The sequence below is a fragment of the Squalius cephalus genome (assembly GCF_949319135.1).
Source record: "Squalius cephalus genome assembly, chromosome: 14".
Classification (NCBI taxonomy): Eukaryota; Metazoa; Chordata; class Actinopteri; order Cypriniformes; family Leuciscidae; genus Squalius; species Squalius cephalus.
Window position 1 is genome coordinate 6251026 of NC_137135.1, and position 19990 is coordinate 6271015.

General features: G+C 39.6%; 1 protein-coding gene across 3 annotated transcripts in view; it reads left to right on the forward strand.

Annotated features, from left to right (window-relative positions):
• gria3b (glutamate receptor, ionotropic, AMPA 3b) overlaps positions 1-19990 on the forward strand; it is a 144136-nt gene that overhangs the window by 110086 nt on the left and 14060 nt on the right. For 2 of the 3 annotated variants that reach the window (XR_013823466.1, XM_079892301.1), the window contains exons 12-14: positions 1062-1260; positions 17368-17615; positions 18397-18511. Coding sequence is in view for 2 of the 3 variants with exons in the window: in XM_079892301.1 (XP_079748427.1) it covers positions 1062-1260; positions 17368-17615; positions 18397-18511 (562 nt within the window). In the remaining variant the exon portion in view is untranslated. The remainder of the gene's footprint in view (positions 1-1061; positions 1261-17367; positions 17616-18396; positions 18512-19990) is intronic. The other variant, XM_079892302.1, reaches the window with a different exon arrangement.

Consider the following 19990-nt stretch of genomic DNA (forward strand, 5'->3'; position numbering starts at 1 on the left):
AACAACAATCCGTATAATGACAATTTTATTCTTTGCATGAAAACACTTGTATTCGCCTAATTGAACATTGTCTGGGTGTATTAAAACTTCAGAATTATATTCATATAGACCTGCAACAGTGATAAGGTAACGCTAAGAGTGGTCCAGACCAACCTTCCGAACGTATGACTTACAGAAGATATACTTAGCTGAGAACGTTTCGGGAAACACGTATTAACGATAAGGTACAGCTTAAGGTGTAACTTAAGAACGTTAAGACGTAGCGTTAAGAAGGTTTCGGGAAACCCAGCCCTGGTTGGTATCCATGTTTACCATATATGATGCACTCAATGAATGTGCATTTAGATGTGAATAAAAGCCTAACAAAATTTAAAGTTTTGGTTACTTATACTTTCAATGGAGGAACAGAAACCTCTCAGGTTTCATTAAAAAATATATTAATGTGTGTTTTGAAGATTAACCAAAGTCTTATGGGTTTGGAATGACATGAGGGTGAGACAATGATGACGGCAGATTTTTTGGGTGAACTATCCCTTTAACTTGGGCTAGGCTTCAATCACCAATACAAGAAAATGCCAATTAGTTTCATCTGTGTACAGTGTGTTCCAACATCTTTGTTGATCCTGGAACAACATTCCAATCAACCAATCAGATTTGAGGGACAAGATTACAGTTTATGTCAAGTTTAGGTTTAAAACCAGGGTTAGGTGCTTCTACATCAGTGTTATTCACTGTTAATCATTTCAATCTGATTTTAGGAGAAGTTATGGATAGGGTTGGTTTTAGGGGTAGGGATAGTGTTTATTTTCATACAGGAATGTTGTTCCAGGATCAACAAAATATGTCTTACTTGGCAAAATCAAGGTGACCGTTTCACTGTACATACAGAAATACATGTTTGTGAAGTTGATATATTGATTACAATTGTGTTTGCGCATCAGGAAAGTATTCAGAGGCTGAATGTTTGTGTTTGCGCATCAGGAAAGTATTCAGAGGCTGAATGTTTGTGTTTGCGCATCAGGAAAGTATTCAAAGGCTGAATGTTTGTGTTTGCGCATCAGGTCCTTATCGGGCAGAATAGTGGGAGGCGTCTGGTGGTTCTTCACCCTCATCATAATCTCGTCCTACACGGCTAACCTGGCTGCTTTCCTCACAGTGGAGAGGATGGTCTCTCCCATAGAGAGCGCTGAAGATCTAGCCAAACAAACTGAGATCGCATACGGAACCTTGGACTCAGGATCAACCAAAGAGTTCTTTAGGGTGAGTCTCCTACACTCCTGCATTGATCTCCAGATGATTTAAAATGCATCAAACGTCAATGGTTGTGCAAGCTTTCAGATCAGAGTCCATCCTTTAGTTGCCGCTGTGTTTTCTGAGTTACAGTAATCACAAAGAACTCAAAGAGAAAAGATTTCCATTTGTAGTGGCTCAGTCTTTGCCAAACATTTCTTTCTTTTAATGATTATTTACATGTTTGTTTTTGCTCACATCCCAGCATGACAGTTGAATTGCATACAGTGGCACCAAAAATGATTTAGACACACTTAGGCCACATTTAACATTTCTAAATGTCATTGCATTAGATGAAATAACAAACTAAGTGACGATTATTTTAAAGACTCATAGTACAAGCACTATTGACAAGCAAAACATTTCCCCAAAATAAATGTGTTTTTGTGAATTCACATGACAGTAGTGCACTCACAAATTTCTCTGTAGTGCTTTTGTGTACTACATTTTGATTCACACGTTCAAGAGTTCAATTTAAGAGTCATTAACAAGCTGAACATGCAGGGGTTGAACTTCATAAAGACCTCCTTCATTCCTGAGAGTCGATACTTTTGCAGACTTTGTATTAGCGGATTGAGGGTAAATATCTACTTCATCCAGCACTCATTTGGATCCTGTTGTTTTACGGCATGAGAAACCACTCCAAACAAATCCGAGTGAGTGGTTCGAATGATTCACACTGAATCACAAACTGACTGAGACTTTGCTAACCAACTCAATTCATTGCAAGGAAGTGATTCATTCACAAAATGGACATCACTATTTTTTTATTCTTAACAACCGACAGAACATTTTCAACATAATTGTTGAAGTAGTGCAAGATAATTGTAGTGTTTGCCAGTGGTACCTTGCTAATTAATTTCTATTTAAAGCTACATGATTTTAGCAAGGCTACAGCTCAACACTGCTGTTTATCTCAGTGCAGCTGCTTGGCATTTTCACACTTTTAAGAGTCCTCAAAAACTCATTTGCCATAATATAATGATACATTTGGCAATTGTGGCATCACCAGAGGTCGTGTATTAGATGGGAGGTACGTCCCAGCAAGGTGGTTGGCAGCCTTCCAGCTAAACTACAACTCCCAGAATCCCATGCGTTGAGGCCAGTTACAAGATGGCCGACAATAGAGAACTACAATCCCCAAACTGGCACTTAACCAGGGGCTACTGTAAGTGCTCCCAATGTAGGAGACACCATGCCTGGTGAATAGAGACTGGCGGCATTCAAAATCGCAAACTTACAGTATACAGTAGGCAAAAAAAAGTATGCGACAAAAGAAGGATGTCCTTTGCCAAGGAGTTGGCAAAATGTCCCCTGCTACTTCTGGTGAGATTCTGAAGTGTGCATCTAATGGACACTTTACTATCCCATGAGGCCACGAGAGAGGATTTCTGAATGACGGTGAAATGACGCAACTGACGCTGTAGGTCATGGTGAATGTAATACATCCAGATTACATTCATACTACACACATTCATACTATATAGACCATCCTTTTTTTTAGCAGTCATTGAAGTAATTACTTAATTACAAAATAAGTACCTACTCGAGACAGTGTGTGATTTCAGAGGCAGCCACTCTTCTCAGTTGAAGTGCGTTTTTGTTTTGCACTTTGTTGGCCGTTGGAGCCTATAACTTTTGTAGAACTGCAAAACAAGAAGAAAGAAAGAACCCTCCTTTTTTGTTTTTGATTTATGTGAACCAATTATAATGACCTATCTGAGAGAAGCTGTTCAGGTTTGCCTTCCTCTGAGCCGCCACACAAAGATCCTCAACCTCACAAATGACCACACCATCAACAGAGAAAGCAGGATCTACACTATCTAGAGACTATGCTAAACACCCAAACCTTGACTTACTGGCTAGGTTACCTGTGTGAATTTTAGGGGAAACTTATTTCATACATCCACCTAAAACCCCTGGCTCACTGGAAAAACATTCCTCTACCTACATTTTTGCTAAACTCAAAAAACGTACCTATTCATACATTTTGACATTTCCAAATCAGCTCCATGTGCAAGACGTACTACTGTAGTAAACTTGCTGGGTGCTCACCTGGTACAGCAGTGCACTAGAGATGTGAAAGCACTCAGGTACGAGTCCCATGAACGAGAGTCACAATAGAATCTAAAATGCTGAAATGGCATGGTTCCTTCAGCAAATGTGTTTTTATCTCATGTTTGCTTTTGTTGTTTTAAGTTGTTTTAAACCTGTATGAATTTCTTTCTTCTGCTGAACACAAAAGAAGATATTTTGAAGAATGTCGGTAACCAAACAGTTGGACCCCATTGACTTCCATAGTATATATTTTTTTCCTACTATACTTCCTAAAACTGTTTGATTACCAACATTCTTCAAAATATCTTCTTTTGTGTTCAGCAGAAGAAAGAAATTCACACAGGTTTGAAACAACTTGAGGGAGTAAATGATGACAGAATTTTAATTGAAAGTGAACTATTCCTTCAACACTATTGGTTATGTTTAGGGTCGGGTTTAGTATTAGTGGTGCATTATTTTCAAACATGATACAGCATTGACTTTTTGGCACCACTCAACGAACATTTAATTTCTGAGCTGCCATGATGCATACAACAACCGATGTAATAAACGCTGCCAGAATCACGTTTATCTGTGTTGGATAAAACTGAACTGTTTTTCCAGTGAGCCTGGTTTGAAAATTGACTTGTTAATTGATGAAATGACATTCGTCCATGTTTCATTCTGGATGCTGGTACCTTGGAGTCTCCAAGTTTAGTAATGTAGCTTTACCAGCTTCATTGGTTAAGTAAGCCTGGATCATGGAAATTCATTACAGCAAGGTGGCCACCTGGAGCTTGTTGTTGGAGGAAAAACAAAGAGGAACATTAGCTCTGCCAAGAGCTGCAACCATTTCTTTCCCACACCTGCTTGTTAGGGAAATTCTTCTCTTTTAGCTAACAAAGTCAGTTAGGTCTGCGCTATACAGCCCTTTTTGATGAAGCAGTCATTTAGTCAATGGAGATGATTGCTGAACAACCTTGAGTTAGCCTGAGCTGTCAGACTGAGCTGCCAGGCGTCTCTGTAGTCTAATCAAATCCCACATATAGCCATAGAGGTCAGCTCAAAAACCCTAATTAGTGGCTTTACCTGGGCCTGCAAATTGTGCGTAATGAAAAGCAGCCCAGAGGGTCAAAAAGTACACTTGAAAGATATTGAGAATAAAGTAAGCAATATATCCATGAGCACATCGAGACTGACATTGCAATTAGGGCTGAAATTAACTATCTGAGTGATACTGTAATACTTAAACCGCTCGCTCTACACACACATCCATTGGGAGGAATGTTTACCACCCCATCGGTTGCAGGTTTGTTTGGCGGTGTGTGTTTGATGTCATTAAAGGTTTGCAAGTTGACAACCAAGGGGTTTTGGGATCTCAAATATTCTATATAATGAGTGTCCTAGTTACACTCTGCAGCTCTCTGATATCCAGTGACATGTGTGAACGGCTATTCCAAGGGACTTTTAATTAAGATTACAGAGACCTGACAGGGAAAAAAATATCCTGATTAATGGAGATTCAAGCTCTATTTTAGATCTGTTTTCAGGAAACACATTCCTGTTTAATTAGAGCCATACGGCACAGAACAGCTGGATGTTTCAAATCATCCGCAACATTTGGAGCGAGACATATGTCATCATCTTTGACACATCCCCCAAGTTTATTATTTCCTTTCCAAATATGCATATATTTACTTAATTTATTTGGTTGGTTCACTCAACATTTCCAATTAAAGTTGTCAGTGAATAATGGTGTTTTGAGCTCAACTCTGCATTCGGAGAACCAACTGCACAATTTGTCAATATTAATGTACTGATACATGTATTATAAATACTAAGTTTGTAAAAATCCATTGATGTAATGCAATAAATTGCTTGTGGAACATAATAATTGATTAGAATTACTATAATAATGTGCTAATTTCGTATAGAATAAAATCTAAAATTCTAGACCTTTTTTCAATTTTAAATCCACCGATTCCACATATCATTTATCTTTCCTAGTATATTTGAATCTTTGGCATATTTATGGAAAATAATTATGAACTGTACATGCGTTTGTTACCTTTAAACATATATGAATGTAAAAAGGGATTAATTCAAGCTATAGGGCCCTATTTTAACGATCTAAGCGCATGGTCTAAAGCGCAGGGCACTTGCGTGTCCAAATACACTTTTGCTAGTTTAACGATGGGAAAAATGGTCGGCGCATGGTCTAAAAGGGTTGTCCCTATTCTCTTAATGAGTAATGGGTGTGTTTTGGGATTTACGTGCGTTAAACCAAACAGAGTCTCAGAGTCAAACAGAGACCAGGTTTCAGTTGGTCAATGGCACAGTCTATTTCTTTTGCCTCAAAATAGCAACGCGCCAACAATGTGCCTGAACACACCTCGTTTTCAGACCAGCAGCCCATGGGTGCACAAATGGGCGCAAATGCATTTGCTATTTAAACAACGTGGCGCAGGACGTAAAAATGAAAACTGCGTCAGACTGAAAATAGCAAAACATACTTGTGTCGCGCTTGGCGCTGCATTGCGCCGGGTGTAAGATAGGGCCCATAGTCTCACATAGCCAGATCTATAAAGTATATAGTCTCAAATATACACGAGTGCGAGCACGAGCAATAAGCTGCTGGCTGCAGTTCACTTAACAGCCACCGGTGTCACTAATAACAAGGGTTTCTTTACTCTACATACTGCCCCTTTAACAGAACAGCACTCAAATACTACAGGCTTATCTTATTGAGGATGGATGGTCGAGTCACATTAAACTGAAAGCTGTCTCCCTGAAGAGATGAAATATTACATTTATTAAAAGCAGATATGGTGCATGAACTCTTTTTTAATATTTAAAACCATCACTGTGCCTCTGGTCCTGAGGAATCTGTAATGATTGAGAGAGTTGGTTCAGGTTATTCCTGCGCTGAGCTGGCTGATGCTGTTAAAATGGCATTCTTCATTGACAGTTTTTAGAGCAATGGAAAGATTGTCAAAATCTCAAACAGCGAAGTGTCATTCAGTTTGTCTTACTGACAATGGAGATTATTTTTTTGACATTGATATATATTTTTTCTCCTCTAAAACACAAACAGTTTAATTGAAAGTGTGCAGGCGGTGATATGCGGTTGTGGATAGCATGTAATCCTTGATCAATATCTTCTCAAGGTGCTTACATCTGTTTCTCACATAAAGAAAAGCAGCTGACTCACTCAGGAGATGCCTTCGCCTCACCACATTCAACACTCATATACACAGAATTTCAGTTGATGACACTTTATTTTGATTGTCCACTTTAGGCATTCTACTAACTAAAAGGAACTTTGCAACTAAATGTAAATAGTCATCAGAATATTAGTAGACTGTCTGCCTAATATCTGCTAACACTTTATTTTGATGCTCCCCAGCAGACATTCTACTATCCCGAACCCTAACCCATAACCCTAACTTTACACTCTATTAACAGTCTAATGGGAGTTAGTTGACATGTAGTTGCAAAGTTACGTATAGTTAGTAGAGTGTTTAAAGTAGACAATCGAAATAAAGTGAAACCCTTCATTTTGTGTTGACAACAGTAGTATTTCACTTGTGTAATACTTTCATAATAAAGGTGTAATACTACTACTGTTCTGCTTTATCTGTTAAACAAGCTGAGTATAAAAGAGTGTTTTCTTTGTCACACACTGTAAATCTAGACTTTTAGGTCATTGATTTCCCAAGGGCAGTGAGAGTGAGGACAATGGCAAAACCAGAGGGAAGGAGGAGCCCGGTGGAGCTATGGTGGAGCCGAGGGAGCGTAGAGCAAAGGTGGAGCCGATGAGTCGGAGTGCCGAGGTGGAGTCCAGAGCTCGGAGACTCAAGGTGAAGCCAAAGGATCGACACAGCAGGGCAGAGCTGGAGACCTGAAAGCCCAAGGTGGATCCGAGCAGCTGGCCGGAGCCACTGAAGGAGGAGCCGAGGGGCTGAAGGGAGTCAGCGGAGTCAGGCCGAGGAACTGAACGTCATTATCAGAGGAGGAGGGAGTGTGAGGCTGAGCTGGACCAGCTGCGACAAAGGAGACTTGAAACAGGGCGAGATCCGCGGTGATGATGGCGACTTGAGGCTGGGCAGGACCAGCAGGAATTGGAGAATTTAGGGAAGGACATCATCCAAATCATCATACCACTCCTTGTGGACCAGGCACAGCACACACCAGTGGCAGGAGTGTGGGCTGTACTCCATTCCATGCCCTCAACACCACTAATGCACCCTCTGGGATGGATAATGATGACTCCATGATGGGCTCTGGCTCTGGGACAAAAATTACATCTGCCATTTGATCTAGCCCTGGCTCCATGGAGGACACGGGCTCTGAGTCAGTGGTGGATTCTGGCTGATGGACCGTGGTGTGCGTAGCTGAAGGCTGGCTGGGCTCTGGAAGAATAGGGAAGGACTAAGGAGGAGTTAAGAGCTGAAGGGGTCACTGGAACGAGGATGGATGATGACAGATGGTGGACTTGGGTTGGGGAGGTTGCAGCTGAGTGGTGATGTCCTCTTTTATCTTGCTGACAGACAGCCACAGCACATAATCCATGTATTGTGCCTGTATGCATGTGGTAGCTCCTGCTGGTTGCAGTTGGAAAAAGTGGTCATTCAGCCCAATCCAGAGGCAGGTTGTTAAGGTGCCTTCGCTCCTGGTCACCAGGTGGCTGAGCTTGAGGAACTCCTCTATGTATCTAGTGAAGAGATCTTTTGCAAGGGTGAGGATAATGTTTTGGGTGAGTGAGTGGATAGCTGCTAGCTCCATGTTCTTATCGGTTGATAAGACTTAAACAAAAATAGTCTTTATTAAATAAACTAAACTTACAGGTGATTGCTGGAGAATAAATAGTAGGAACACAGGAAAAACACAGAAAACAAGAAAACACAAACATAAACCTAACATAAAGTGGGTTATACTTTATATTAGATGGCCTTAACTACTATGTACTTTTTCATTAGATATAATATACTTACTAATTATGTGCATTTTAATTACATTGAAAGTACTTGCATTTAATAAACAGTTGTCCTTACGCTGTTAACGCTACCCCTGACTGTAACACAACCATTAACCCAAAACCAAACTCTTGACCCCTGTAATCTTTACCCTAACCCTACCTTTACTCCTAAACCAACCATACCTCAAACTCTTCAGCAGGAAATGTAGGAGTGCATTGTGGGTATTAATTGTTAGTACATACAGTAGTAGTTTAGGCCACCTAAAATAAAGTGTGACCATTGAGAGTAAAACTCGAAAAAGCACATTACTGTGTGATGGCAGCAGGCAGATTCCCAGTAGCGCTTCACTGAACACCAAAATGAAGAGCATCCTTTAGGACGTGCCATATTGCTAATGACGGATTTTTGCCAACACTATCTCTGCGGCTCTGCAATTGTTGTAACATGTATAAACGTTTAAAAAACATGATAGGAAAACACTGTATGACTAAAAGTGCTCTGGACTGGACAGACCACACAGAAAGGCTATGCTTCTGTTCTTCACCTTCACCTGAGCCTCTATTCTTCTTACTCTTGAGTGAGTTCACGTTGAGTCTGGGAAAAGCTGTCTGGTTCAGGTTTGCCTGAGCTTGTGAAACTCTGAATAGCTGCAATAAATCAATCTATAGCCTGACCTCTCTGGGTGGCCTGTCCAGTCCACTGCGCTGTTAGTCATGCAGTGTTTCCTTCCATGTATTTTAAACTTTTATATGCGTTACAACAATTGAATGCTAAATGAATGTTGAATGTGCAGGAAAGGCTCAGGAAGTCTCAGAGCATATTATTTCAAATCCAAACCAATATATCATGCATAACTCCACAAGCTGCATCCAGAATGTTTGCCCAAAGCATGAAAACACTTTCACAGCTGAGGAATTATGGGATAGGGGAACTAAACCTTATACATTATACAGAACAATATGCCTGGCCATGAAATGAAATGCACCTCATGGACTGAACTTTCAGGACCTTCTGGCTAAAACTCCAGAAGACACAGACTGATATGTCTGACAGTTGTGAGTTAAATAAAATAACTCTTACCAAACAAACATTTTTCAAATAGTGTGTTATCTAATTCAATGTACAACACATAGTACACGGAGTAAAGCTTCCCGGTGAGTAACAACTCAAGCAGTACACGGCAGAAAAAGCATTGGGCACTCGGGAGAAATATGTTCCGTCTCCAAACCAAATGATTCAGAAGTAAAGCTGTAGTGGAGAGTGAGATGGAGCGGGAGATATGAGGTGGATGTGAACAGCACCATAATAAGCTCATGGCGAGGACAGAGATATGAGGAGAGGCTGAGAGAGGAGCATGATGAAAGCAGACTGCAATGTGTGGAACATGTGTACTCAGGACATACAGCGACAGTATATAGATTATTACAGCAATAATACAACAGTGTTAGAGCCATGTTGTTATGATTCTGAACTCTAATATACTGTCCAAAAAATATCTTATTATTAAATACATGTACAAACTTTAAGTGATATTACATGTTGCATGGTTTGGCTCATGGTCATTTAATTTGATTCATGGTCATTTCAAGTGATTCTAGCCCTGGCTTCGAATTTGAAGTCCCCCTTTGGTAATGATTTTATCCTTTAAATCTCACCTTTGATCACCAAATTTATTCTTTGAAAATAAATTATCCATTTCTCCATTAAAATAGCTTGAGGGTAAATGCGTCTTTTCGTATTCGTCATCCTAAAAATTCGTCACGCACATAAACCTTGCATACTGAGTCTGATGCGTATTAATCCGTTGTGGAAAAATTCACAAATCAGTACTAAATGGAGTCTTGATTTTGATGTCCTCTCTCTTCTTAAAAAGAGAAAAATAAATATTGGGTCCATCCAATCCTGAGATTGCGTGGAGAGTTCGGAGAGTTCCACCTCTGCGGGATTATCCCGAGCGATTCAAAGATTACTTCAGGATGTCAGTGGCTCAGTTTGATGCTTTGCTAGCGATACTGGAGTCACATATTAAAAAGAGGAACACCAATTTCCGTGAACCAGTTGATCCTGAACAGTTCTGGATTTTGGCGTTTGCTTGTACGGTCTCTGAATTGTCAAAACACATCTCACAATGCTACGGATGTGAAAAACGCAGAAGATTGAACCCGATCCGAATTTTTTTCTGACAGACGAGAGTTTCAGAGGCAGTGTGTAAGCGTGATTGCCACAATGCGAGGTCGTATTTCGGTGTGAAAAGACCTGAACTCTCCACCCTTGCCTCATTTAGTGTGCGCTGTCCTATGAATATGCAAATGAGCCCCGCCTCCACTCACTCACTCAGCTCAGAGATCCACTGGTTCACGATCACACGTTGATCTGATTGGTTACAAGGTAGTTTGTGACGTCAGAAACACCAGCGATTTCAAAGCGTGTTTTTGAGACTGTCTTTGGTTCACTGCCGTTTTAAGGAGGAAATACTCAGCAATGGTGTCGACTTATGAATTTACACATGGTTTGTCTTAAAGCATATTAAAAACTCTTTATAAAAACACTTTATTTTACAGTGTCCTTGTTATTATGTTACACATACTTAGTAATAACAGTAAGTTATGCATTATTGCATGCAACTAACCCTCAACCAAACCCTAATCCTATATAGTAAGTACATGTAGTTGCTTAATATTACTCAGTACTTAAATATATAATTACACTGTAATAATGACACCTTAAAATAAAGTGTAACCAAAACACCACATAGACATATAAACAACATTAAAAGCTTGATTTTTTTTTTTTTTTTACCACAGGGGGACTTTAAAATATCTGATTTATCTGTGAGCCTGTTCTTTCATCAATTCATTTGAGTGAATAAATTGACACCTATTCAATGGGAAACTTTTCTCTAAAGAACCCTGCAGTATAACCAACTCGAGAACCTTATTTAGCCGAAAAGGGTTCTTGGTTCTTTGATGAGTTGCTGCAGAGAGCCGTTGCAGAATATGACATCCTAACACAAAGCAAAAGATCCTGAAGCATCAGTGCTCTGGTGACAGCAGGTTTGTCCCCCGTACGACAGAGACTCGTGTCTTCACACTGAGAGCTGTTTAATTCTGCTCTCTAAAAAATACCTGTCTTCCTGAACCTCTCATGGCCCCGTAGAGCAAGAGCAGCGGTAAACACTTTCTTTTCCATTCCAAGTGGCTCTAATGTGAAGTTTATATGCTAGGCTGTGCGTCTGCAGTGCGCTGACACTTTCATTTGGCGAGCTGAATGATATGACCCCTAGCTCGGCACAATGTAGGCTCCGGTGCTGCTCCACAGAACTGAAGGGAGGAGAGGATGGTTGAGCTTTCGACTTCACGTCACTCTCGCAGTCGGTCAGGAGCAGTCGCCCTGTCTCTACTCCTCTATCGGAGTATTTATTCCCACATCTTCTGTAGCTGAAGTGACATATTGAAGCAGAATGGAGACAGTTTCAGAGCAACAACTCTCTTTTGACCCAAATTGCTACTGTAGGACTGTCTCGCCGAAGGAATGTTTAAGCGCTTCCCATTATAGTTGAGGCAGTGGAGTTTGGGTTTGACCCCACATCATGATGTAAGCATGTATCAGATGAAACACTTTGTCATGGTACAAAAATGTATATTTATATGGTCCTTCGAGGAACCCCGTGTGGAAAAGAAGTGTGCTTCTTTTCGTGTCGAATGTGCACTTGTTTTTTTTTTGTTTTTTTTTTTAAACTGTACTTGAACTGTACCCCCAACCCCCCCCCCAACATATAGTTTAAAAAGAAGACGATAAAACGTTTGTACTCCTATATTCATCTGTGGTAGCACCCGTGGGAAAGTGTACACTTCTGAGTAAGACAGTTCTGGGACATATCCTGCACCTTTGACACTATTCTCAATGTACTGTGATTTATGATGCACTAATTATCCATCTTGCATACCATTTAGGACAGATGAAAAGCCTGTTGGGATGCAGAACTAGTTTTGTCATATACACTACCAGTCAAAAGTTTGAGATTGGTAAGATTTTTTATGTTTTTAAAAGAAGTCTCTTCTGCTCACCAAGGCTACATTTATTTGATAAAAAAAAAAAAAACAGTAATATTGTTAAATAGTATGACAATTTAAAATAACTGTTTTCTATTTGAATATACAGTAAACCAGGGTTCACCAATCTCGGTCCTGGAGGGCCGCTGCCCTGCAGAGTTTAGCTCCAACCAGCTCCAACTGAAAGTTTCTAGTATACCTAGTGAGACCTTGATTAGCTGGTTCAGGTGTGTTTAATTGGGGTTGGAGCTAAACTCTGCAGGACAGCGGCCCTCCAGGACCGAGATTGGTGAACCCTGCAGTAAACTGTAATTTATTCCTGTGATCAAAACTGAATGTTCAGCATCATTACTCCAGTCTTCAGTGTCACATGATCCTTCAGAAATCACTCTAATATGAGGATTTCACGATCAAAAAACATTCATTGTTATTATCAATGTTGAAAACAGTTGTGTAAAAAAAAAAAAAAATCAGGATTCTTTGATGAATAGAAAGTTCAAAAGAACAACATTTATTTGAAATATAATTTTTTTGTAACATTATAAATGTCTTTACTTTAACTTTTGATCAATTGAATTCATCCTTGATGAATAAAAGTATTGATTTATTTTATTTCTTTCCCCCAAAAAATAAAATAAAAATTCTAACTGATGTTTAATGTTACAAAAGCTTTATATTTCAGATAAATGCTGTTCTTTTGAACTTTCTATTCATTAAAGAATCCTAAAATAAAAATGTAAATAATTGTTTTCAACATTAATAATAATATTAAATGTTTCTTGAGCATCATCATATTAGAGTGATTTCTGAAGGATCATGTGACACTGAAGACTGGAGTAATGATGCTGCAAATTCAGCTTTGATCACTAAAAATTAATTGGTATAATATTTCACGATATTACTTTTTCTTTTTTTCTTTATCAAATAAATGCAGCCCTGCTGAGCAGAAGAGACTTCTATTAAAAACATTAAAAATCTAAAACTTTTGACTGGCAGTGCACATTAATGGGAAACCGCTCTTCAGAAAATCATCTTTTTAATGTCTTTGAACTTTAAATGAGTGAAGAACGGTCTAGAAGAGTGAATCACCACTATTGACATGCTACTCATTAATACAATATTCATTGTGCTAATAGTCAAATGTGATGTTTATTAATATGATCTAATTATTGAGTTGTCAGCACAATCTATAACACCTTTCTGAGTATGTTCATGATAACTCAGTTGTTTATCAAGCTTGATAGCGGTTTAATTACAGATAGTGATGTCTCCATTATTAATAGAAACAGTGAGGTGGACACTGTGGGCTCTGTGTTCAGTTAATAGCACTCATATTATGACTTATAATGATAAAAATCCACTATATTGAATGTCATTGGAGTCCCAGCTGTGATGGTTTCACCCTCAGATCTTCCTCTAAATGAATCTGTTTCAGGAAGAGTACAAATAACAGAAGGAACCTGCCAACAAATCAGTGTCCCATTATTAGCAAAACAATACTATTTTCTTTGGAGAGGGATGTGTTTTATGAAATAAACCGCATGAACGGTAGCAAAATTGAAACTGTGAAACCCAAGGAGTGACAATTCGCTCCCTTTCTACAAATTGTAGTGTTGACTGGGTTTGTCAGCCATTCAACCCTGTTACCCAAGATAATATCTAACATCTATATTCAGATTCTGATATGCTGCACTTTTTCTTTTCTACTTTAGCTCCACAACATCCCATAAGAGTTTGGTGATAACATAATGATGAAGAAGATCTTAGTCTTTATTACATAGTCTAGATGTGTATTTGAGGGACTATGGGAATATGATGAGGGAACAGCAGTAAACACAGCCTCATATTCTTCAGCTGGTATATGACCGCACATAACAATCATTTGATATATAACGACTCCCATGATAACACAGCATATAATGTTGCACATCCACCATCACATTTAACAGTTTCCAACACACACACACAGTGGGTTGAAGGCATCCTTTGACTTTATTTAAACATCAAACTAGTCCAGATGTAAGAAATGCCACTGGACACTTCTCTTTCAGTTGCTAGGTTTAATTCTCCACTCACCAGATGCGTGTTTGCTCGTGTGTTGGCACTGAACACAAGTGCTTTCTGAAAAACAGCCCTGCCATAAACTTCTTTGGTGATTTTTAAGGCTCTATTATTGTGGCATTTAGCGACGGTCCTACGAAGTGCCCATCTGTTCCCGTTGGTGCTCTGGAAGGAAAGCGCTGGGACTTTTTTGCTGATGCAGTTGTCGTCTATGTTGGCACATGCTGTCATTATATATGTTCCCCTTGACGCATTCAATAATTCTGCAGTTATTGCACCTTGAGTTCAGGCACGGACTGTCTGAAACTCTCGGACGCATCTGTATTAGGGCAGCCCAAGTGAAAAAAACCTATTTGAAAATATATTTAAAATACATTTAAGTATACTACAGATCCATTTACATATTTACTGACATATCGCTCGACACTTACTGATATAAATAGTATTGCACAATGCACATTTCTTAATATTAAGCCTACAATTAACATCACAATTAGGAAGGATAGTATGATCTCTGTACATTATCAGTCTTTAAATGCAAGATATTTAAAGTATACTTGCAGTAGTTCCACTTTTAGCATGGATATCTTTGGTCGGACCTCAGCACTATTTCTGGATAACTAAAGCACATTTAAATACAACATTAGTTAATGGTTAAAAATGTAATTTTGGTGATCAGAGGTGAGTTTAAGGGATGAAATGATTGACTACAGCGGGACTGTATTTTGACTGGAAACACACAGGAGAGCAGAAATGCCTGTCATGTGCAGACTTCCCCGTTCAGGACAAATGTGGAGAGCGTGCATTGTGAATGCAAAGTGTTTTGGTTCGCTTCTTTTCACATTCACACAATTGCGTATTGAATTTGTTATAGGTTTGCATACAAAGCTAATACACTGGATGCGCTTCCTAGTTTGCGTACTTATGCAGTTCTTTGACGTTTTATAGTATGAATAGTGGGAGTAGTGTGTTCACACTGAAAATTCCCATAAGAAAAAGTGCACTTGAAATTAATTAAAAAGTGTGAATGTTGGACACTCAACTGTCACAGCTTTAATTACATGGCCAAAGGCGAGGACAATCAGATCTGATGCTGGATGACAAAATAACATGATGAAGCTCAAACGCTAGACAGTTAGAGCAAGTATACCATACTCGGCTTACTGCAGATTAGCAGAAAACTTACTGTGAACTAAACGCATAGGGCCTCATTTATTAAACGAGGAAATCTAAGCAATTCTTGCCGCTCGTCGTTCTCAAGTAAAGCACTGGATGTTGACTGGAGCTTTTTTATATGTTAATGATGTTAATTAGGCTGTGTTTTATCCAGAGCTTGTCTCCTTAAAGGGATACTCCACTTTTTTTGGAAATAGGCTCATTTAACAACTCCCCCAGAGTTAACAGTTGAGTTTTACCGTTTTCGAATCCATTCAGCCAAACTCCGGGTCTGGCGGTACCACTTTTAGCATAGCTTAGCATAATGAATTGAACCGGACAAGACCATTAGCATCTCTCTCAAAAAAATGACCAAAGAGTTTCGATATTTTTCCTATTTAAAACTTGACTCTTCTGTAGTTACATCGTGCACTAAGACCGACGGAAAATGAAAAGTTGTGATTTTCTAGGCTGATATGGCTAGGAACTATACTCTCATTCCTGCGTAATAATCAAGAAACTTTGCTGCAGTACCATGAGTCCAGCAGGCGTAATGATATGACGCAGCGCATGCCGCCTGATAATAGGCTACCGAGCTGGGGACTATTTTCAGGCGCTGCGTCATATCATTACGCCTGCTGGACCCATGGTACGGCAGCAAAGTTTCTTGATTATTACGCAGGAATGAGAGTATAGTTCCTAGCCATATCAGCCTAGAAAATCACAACTTTTCATTTTCCGTCGGTCTTAGTACACGATGTAACTACAGAAGAGTCAAGTTTTAAATAGGAAAAATATCGAAACTCTTTGGTCATTTTTTTGAGAGAGATGCTAATGGTCTTGTCCGGTTCAATTCATTATGCTAAGCTATGCTAAAAGTGGGACCCCCAGACCCGGAGATCGGCTGAATGGATTCGAAAATGGTAAAACTCAACTGTTAACTCTGGGGGAGTTGTAAAATGAGCCTATTTCCAAAAAAAGTGGAGTATCCCTTTAAAGTAATCTAAAAATGAGCTCCAAGATTTTGAGAAAAGATCGGGTTGTATTCTAACTCCAAATTTAATCTTTTTGAGTGCAAGTCGTCGGTGAAAACCCCACTGACTGTAAGAGATGCAGCTTTCATTCATTAGTTTCAGCCGTCAAGACAATATATATTTTTTTATATATTGCATCTTATCAGTGTGCAGTATGCAGTATCATTCACGTACACAAGATCAAATGTAGGACGGTTTCTACGCAACATTTTATAAACATATTATATTGTGTATAATTCACCCAAAATTAATATTTCTGTGTGAGAAAAAATTCTAGTTTTCAGAGTTTTAGTGTCAGAACTACATTAAACTGCTATATATAATGTTGAATATAATGTATAATTATGCAATGAGGGAATATTTGTGTGTCCTGATAATGGCAGATGTCTGATGTTACCAGTAAGAAGTGTCCTACATTATTTTATTTCAGTGAAAGAGATCAAGCATATAATTCAGTATTTTCATCTTCAGAATCATGAATATTGTTATTCTGGTGTCTCTATTGTCCTGTGCTTTGGGTTTCAGCACCAAGACCAAGACTATTCATTTACACCCTCAATATAAAACCAAATTTACCATTTTAATCAACAGTACATTTTTTGTTAACCTTTTCTCATATGTCTTGGAGTATCGCAATAATATGGTATCGTAACACCCTGATGTCTGTAATTCTGTATCATTTTGCTGTGTTACATGACCTTTGTGCACTTCGTGTGTAATGATACACGAATGTATGTTTTTCTTGTCTCCCTCGCACAGCGTTCCAAAATAGCAGTGTACGAAAAAATGTGGTCGTACATGAAATCGGCCGAGCCCTCCGTCTTCGCCAAGACCACGCCTGACGGAGTGGCACGGGTACGAAAGTCGAAGGGCAAATTCGCCTTTCTTCTCGAATCCACCATGAACGAATACATTGAGCAGAGGAAGCCCTGCGACACCATGAAAGTGGGCGGCAATCTGGACTCTAAAGGCTATGGTGTGGCGACCCCCAAAGGCTCAGCATTAAGGTGGGTGGAATAATATAACAATATTCTCCATGTTGTTATAGTATTCCACCTACCCTGATGTCCTGTGTTGTCATTTCCTCTCCTCTCCCCCCTCCCCTCCCCCTCCTCCCCAAACCCAAACCCCCTCTATTATGACAAAGAGGTAACGGTATAATGCATTTTGATTGTTATTTGATTCACAATGATGCTTCTGATCAGTGCTCTCTTCTTTAAATGTTTGTCTTCTTTTCCAGTTTTTCAACCAGATTTTTATCATTTCGAGTGGCAATCATTTCTCATCTGTGTGCGTGTGTGTCTGCGTCCCCTCCCGTCTCTCTGCTGTCCTTCTTGTCCTTCGATCTTTCTCTCGCTGTCTCGTGTGGCTGTCCTTCCTGACTGTCGTGTTGTCACTTTTAATTTAACAGTTCAACGGTTTTTCAATTTAGCCTGTAAAAGCTGCGCTGTCACTTGTGACGAATGTTAATTGCATGATGTTTGTTGTTGTTACTTTTCTTCTCAATGACAATGTCCCCATCCCGCACACTTCAGTTTGAGACAGCGTAACCCTCCATGCCACCTTGACTATTTAACACTTTCTTTGCTCTGAGCGTCTCTTACCTTCATATTGGTGAAATTCTTAACCAAATTGTGCTCTTTCAACCATTCTGATTATCTATAATTGACTCTCAGTAGTAGTAGCTCACCGTATTCAGTAACGTTACCATTACTACTACTATGCTAATGCATTAGATTGCTCACAGACCTGTGCATTTTCTTACAAGTTATGTTTTATTGTTTCAAGAAATGCTGTTAACCTGGCAGTTTTAAAACTGAATGAGCAAGGCCTGTTGGACAAATTGAAAAACAAATGGTGGTACGACAAGGGAGAGTGCGGCAGCGGGGGAGGTGACTCCAAGGTCAGCCTCAATGTCACCGAAATCGGGTACCATAGTGCAGAGTAATCGGCAAGCCTGTTATTCCTGAACCGAGCCAAACCAAATCCAAAGACAAACGCATCCTTTCAGTGACCCCACACATTAATGTGCCATCTGAGAGAAAACCAGAACCCTGACTTGGCTAACGGAGGAGAGAAAACGACCAGTGTGATTTTGTCCTACTGAGGAGAAGTGCTCTTACTTTAGCGTAGCGCTCACCCACAGATGTTAGCGATGTCAGTTAGCAGCTGGAGCTGCGCTAGCTCATTAGCCACGTTAGCGCCGAGACCGGTGAACTGTTCGTGTTTTGGGAATCGTGGGAAACATCCGCCTAGCAGACAGTGAAGAGAGATCTCAGATTGCCTTCTCGCTTCGCTTCTGCTTGGCAGATGTCCGTGGACGGTGACCTGGTCTCGCTAGTTAGCTTTCTTAACTCGGGTAGAATAACAATGCTACTTATCACCAATTTAAGCCAGACGTTAAAGCGGAAGTGTCTTTCCAAACCTAGTAGAATCAACCTACTAGGGGTGTGATGATATACATCGTGTCACAATATATCGCAATACTAAAATACAACAGTCTGTATTGTGAAGAGTTCACCCAAAATGAGTTTTAGTGTCAGCGCTACATTAAACTAGTACTATATATAATGTTGAATATAATAATGGGGAATATTTGTGGGTCCTGATAATGCCAAATGTCTGACGTTACCAGTAAAAAGTGGCCTACATTATTTTAAATACATCTAGTCAGTGAAAGAGTCTAAAATAATTCAGTATTTTCATCTTCAGAATCATGAATATTGTTATTCTGGCGTCTCTATTGTCCTGTGCTTTGGGTTTCAGCACCAAGTCCAAGAATATTCATTTACACACACAATATAAAACCAAATTCACCATTTTAATCGAGTTACTTTTTGTTAACCTTTTATCATATGTCTTGGAGTATCGCAATAATATGGTATCATGTGACATGAGGGTATCGTTACACCCCTAGTGTGTAGAGGAAAAATCATTGTAACATCCACTTCTGCTTTAATGTCTGACAGGAACTAAAAACCTGTAGGTTTAGTCTCATCAAGGCTGGTAAGAGAAAACACTGACACACACGATGGGATCTGAGTCTTGAGAGGCTATGAATAGCACATGTACAAGAGAATTCCCATCTCCACACCAATCTGAACACAGGATCAGAAATCCATTCCTGCATCTGATCCTGGCTGTTTTTCCGCGCTCCTCGAGGGCGATGTTAACCCACACAGCAGGGGAGGACGTGTCTTATTTTCTACTCGTGTGGAGGTGAAGATTAGCTGACGTGCTACTCTTAGACTTTCCAGTTCATTTCACATTGTACAGAAGGGCCATTTTCTATGGAACTGTTGTTGTTGTTTATTTTGAGAATAATAGTAAAAATGGGGACACACATGATGAGGGCTAACCGCTTGTTCACGTGTGTCCCGGA